The sequence below is a fragment of the Monopterus albus genome, unplaced genomic scaffold (genome assembly GCF_001952655.1).
Source record: "Monopterus albus unplaced genomic scaffold, M_albus_1.0 scaffold319.1, whole genome shotgun sequence".
Lineage (NCBI taxonomy): Eukaryota > Metazoa > Chordata > Actinopteri > Synbranchiformes > Synbranchidae > Monopterus > Monopterus albus.
The window spans coordinates 952458-956633 of NW_018128199.1; the positions used below are offsets into that span (position 1 = coordinate 952458).

Consider the following 4176-nt stretch of genomic DNA (forward strand, 5'->3'; position numbering starts at 1 on the left):
TTACAGGTTTGGTACACTTGTCACATCTGTAGCACAGTGCTGAACTTGTTCTGGTTCTCCATCTTCTCCTGTAATCAAGTAGCATCGCCTGCCTGGTTGTTGTGCCTTTTTTTTTTTTTTTTTTTTGTATCCTTGGCTCTGCATCCTGATGTTGTTGCCTGGTGTTAGGCTTATGAATGATAGAGGCCAAAATCAAATCGGTATTTCATCAACAGCACATTGAAGCTATTTTCCATCTGGTATGAAAAACTAACAAGAAGTTAGCATTTTGGAATCTGAATATTGCTTTTATTTAAATACATTAAAATTTGCAATGTAACAAAACTATTGGCATATGAAACTCAAACATTTAAATGAACAAAACATGGCTCACTTCATTTTTCTGACTAATGTCAGTAACACTAGGTTATTTCTCTCTGCGTGGCATCATTTTACCCATTTACACTGTTCACAGACTATCTTACAATAAGAGTGCTGAATAAAAATGAGGTAAGAAAGTGGTTTGAAGACTAAAGATCATGCAGAACATGCTGAACAGCAACAAAATTTCTGTGGAGGAAGTAAAAAAATGTGTGCATTTAAAAAATAATTGATTTACACAGCTTTGCATCTTTGGTTACAAAGTAGATTGATAATTTCACAGCTTTTCCCCTGCCCCCCAGAAAAACAGTGGAAAACTAAAAAAGTAAGGAGGGGTGTGGCAGTACTAATTCACCTTTAGATTACCAACAGGATTCAATCTCCAACTGCCTTGTGCAGGTTCATGTTCATATTTGATGTGCACAGGCTCTTAATACTTTATACTATACAAAAATGTACATTCATGCTGGATCTTAACCAGCCATGAAGTAGCAACTGCCATGTAAAATTTGAGTTAGTGTTAAACAGTTATCAGGATTTCTTTTTACCCACATTAACAAATACAAAGCTTCGCCCTGGCGAGGGTGGTCAATCTGTTGAAACACTGAAGAGAAATGAGGAAGCTTGTCTATTGGCTACTGTTGAACCGATTTAATGAAATTATTCATTCATGAAAATAGCAGCCCTGTAATAAATAAACACTTAACAGTAGAACTCAGACCAATACAAGGGTTGGACTCGATGTAAATATAATGGCAGCGGCGTGGCGCTTCATAGAACACACTCCCTCCAACTTCTTACTTCAAATCATGAAACAAAGCTAAAGTAACCCTTTACCCATTCAATTATGTCATTAAAAAAAAAAAAAACAATCACTCTTTTTGGCAAGCAAGTCTCCCTTGTCCTATACGGGAGGGGAACCCCTCCCTCTCCACCCCCACAGTCTGAGCAGATTCATGTCAGGTCACAGGCCGGTCTGTCTCCCACCTGGTCCAAGGAGGAAAAAAAAAAAGACATCCTCTCCACAAGCTTGGACCCAGCAAGTGAACCAATCTGGGAACTCAGCCAAGATGTGGGGGGACAAAGCACCCGGACATTCCCTGATACTGTCTCTAAACACACTTTCTCTCTTTCAGTCTTTCTGTCTGTCTCTCAATGATTGCATTAACACTGGAAAGGCCCACAGTACAGACACATACACACTTACATTCAAATACCAATTCATCACACTACCTAACTCACCCTGACACATTCGCACGCACACACACACAAACACTGTACTTTGTGGTCAAGCTGGTGGCTAAGAAGACAGTTTTTTTTTTCTTCTTTTTGATTTCACATACACTAACTGTAGTAAGTGGTAGAAGAGATGCTCTTTATTTTTTTCAGGCAAGATGCACTTCAAGCGGACGTGACATTGGGTTGCAGTTGTTGTTGGCCAGGCTCAAGCTGAGGCTGAGTCTGGAGCTGCTGGGGTTTGGGGAGGTGCTGGAGCTGTGGGTGTGACTGCGACTGAGGCTGAACTTGAAGCGGAGGCTGGGTCTGTTGCTGAGGCTGGCTAAGTCCTTGCTGGGGAGGTGTGGCGCCAGAGCCGACGGCCGACTGGGTGGACAGCTGGGACAGCTGCTCGCTGTTGGCCAGAGATTTCAACACGGCGTTCTCCCTCTCCAGCACTGAGTTCCTCTCAATCAACTCCTTGATCTGCTCCTTTAAGACCTCTACCTCTTCCCGCACTGCATACATCAGATGGCTTTTCACCAGGTCCTGCAGGTGAGGACATAAAACATGCCATTGGGTCAAAAATGCGCAAGACCTGACGAGAGGCAGCAGTCATGGAGAGACTGATTCAATATGCTCCAACATGCAGCAAAAAAGGACATCAGAGTGAAGCTCAAGGCTGCAGCTGCTCATGTATTCACTCAGGCTGTGTATTCAGTGTGTGTAAACATAAAGATATGTCAAGGCAGACAGAACGGGGTGTGCCTACTTCAGAGAATGTAAAATAAAGGTCAACCCAAATGACCTGAGCCAATATGTAGTACACAAGACCACAGAGTGTGTCCATATATATTCTGTTTCTGCTTAACAGTGACATTTTAAAGAGACAAAATCCAACTCGGAAGCATGTGATTCATGAAAAATTTATTACTCACCATAGCCTGTTCAATTTTATTATCTATGGCAACAACATTGGTTCCAGAGGCACTGTGAAGAAAAAAAAAAAAAAGTCAGATAAAGTAATGTTAAAATTACTCACATTGGTTTCAGGACTAAACCTCCTAGGGAGTAATTTTTCTGCTTGCAGCAGCTATTTTTTCTGCTTTGTTCCATTTCCCTTAGCATATTATAAAAGCATAAGATTAGGAAAAAAATGCAACTGAACAATTATAACTGGAAACAATGAATGAAATACAAACCTAAAATCTGGGGGAAACAGAAGACACTGTGTTCAATTTGTCAAACCGGTAGTCATCAACTCAGTACAGTATTCTAATACAGATCACTTTCAATCACATGTCACCACTCTTGGTCATACATGCGACTCCAAGCAGGTCAGGTCACCATTTTTATATGAGAAATGACAAGAGCGACTCCTGGCAACACCACAGGTCTTCAGAGGCAAGCTGCCCGCAACATAAAGAAGCATGCTTATAAATACTGACATCACATATTCATAGACTGTTTTTTGAGTTGGTGGCCTTGTTTCTTTGGAGTGACAATGTTAATTCCATCACACATTATAATTGTGCAGCCACAGTAACAGATACAGGATCTCTAGACATCGAGCAGAGCAGTGGCCATGTATGCCACCAGGCACCTGCGGTGTGCCTGGTAAGAGAGCAGCAGGTCACAGGTGACGTGATGAGCTGAGCCCCTAGACAGCTCTGCCTTTGTAGCAAAACTACAAAGCATGGATATGTTGGCATGGGTTAAACCAAGGTGGTGGTGACAACCATGTTCCTGGCTGGGAGTAAATAAAGAGTGCAGCCAAAGTTAGCTAAAGAAAGCACTCTGTATATCATGTTTACACAAAATAAAACAATTTGATTAAGAATGTATGGTTTATCATTTCACAGAACTAGGGGTGTAATTGACTTTTTAACATGCATTTTCAATGTGCCACCCTCTCTGAGTCTGTGCCCCAGCCCGACATTTTCTAGATCTGCCACTGTGTGTGTGGGCTAACTGATGAAAAATGAGCCAGCAGGTGAAGAAGTCTGAAGGCGGAGAGACATCACAAAAATGGTTTCTCGCTCCGCCCACTTGATAGTGAAAGTACCCAATATACCACATGTGTCAAACTCAAGGCCCGTGGGCCACATCCGGCTCGCGAGAACATTTTGTACATCTTTTTTTAATGGCCCGGCGATAAGAAGCGCCGATAACACACAAACTACAAATCCCATAATGCAGCGCAACAGCTGCCTTACCGAACGTACGCTACCTGCGATCATTCCCACGTCAATTACGTCAGATCAATCAAGCGTCTGTTGATGTATACAACCCTAATTTCAAGTCAAAGCTAGCCCCTAACAATGGCCAAGAGAAAAGTTGATTCTGAAAACAGAGCCTTTCTAAACCGGTGGGAGGCTGAGTATATGTTTACTGACATAAACCCGTGTGTCTTATTTGTGGAGCTAATGTGGCTGTAATTAAGGAATATAACCTAAGACGGCACTACGAGACAAAACATCAGGACAAGCTGAAAAACGTGAATGAAGAGCAGAAGCTACAGAAGGTAGAGGAGTTGAAGAGGAATCTGACATCACAGCAGACGTTTTCACCAAAGTGAAATCACACAGTGAAGCTGCTGTG

At 42.2% G+C, this 4176-nt stretch overlaps 1 protein-coding gene across 1 annotated transcript in view; it reads right to left on the reverse strand.

Moving 5' to 3' along the window:
• Positions 1 to 1721: 1721 nt before the first annotated feature.
• Positions 1722 to 4176, reverse strand: part of LOC109974074 (TSC22 domain family protein 2-like) — a 20975-nt gene continuing 18520 nt past the window's right edge. The window contains exons 2-3 of the mRNA XM_020624081.1: positions 2514 to 2565; positions 1722 to 2124 (exon numbers count right to left, since the gene is read on the reverse strand). Of these exons, the coding sequence (XP_020479737.1) occupies positions 1762 to 2124; positions 2514 to 2565 (415 nt within the window). The 3' untranslated portion in view covers positions 1722 to 1761. The remainder of the gene's footprint in view (positions 2125 to 2513; positions 2566 to 4176) is intronic.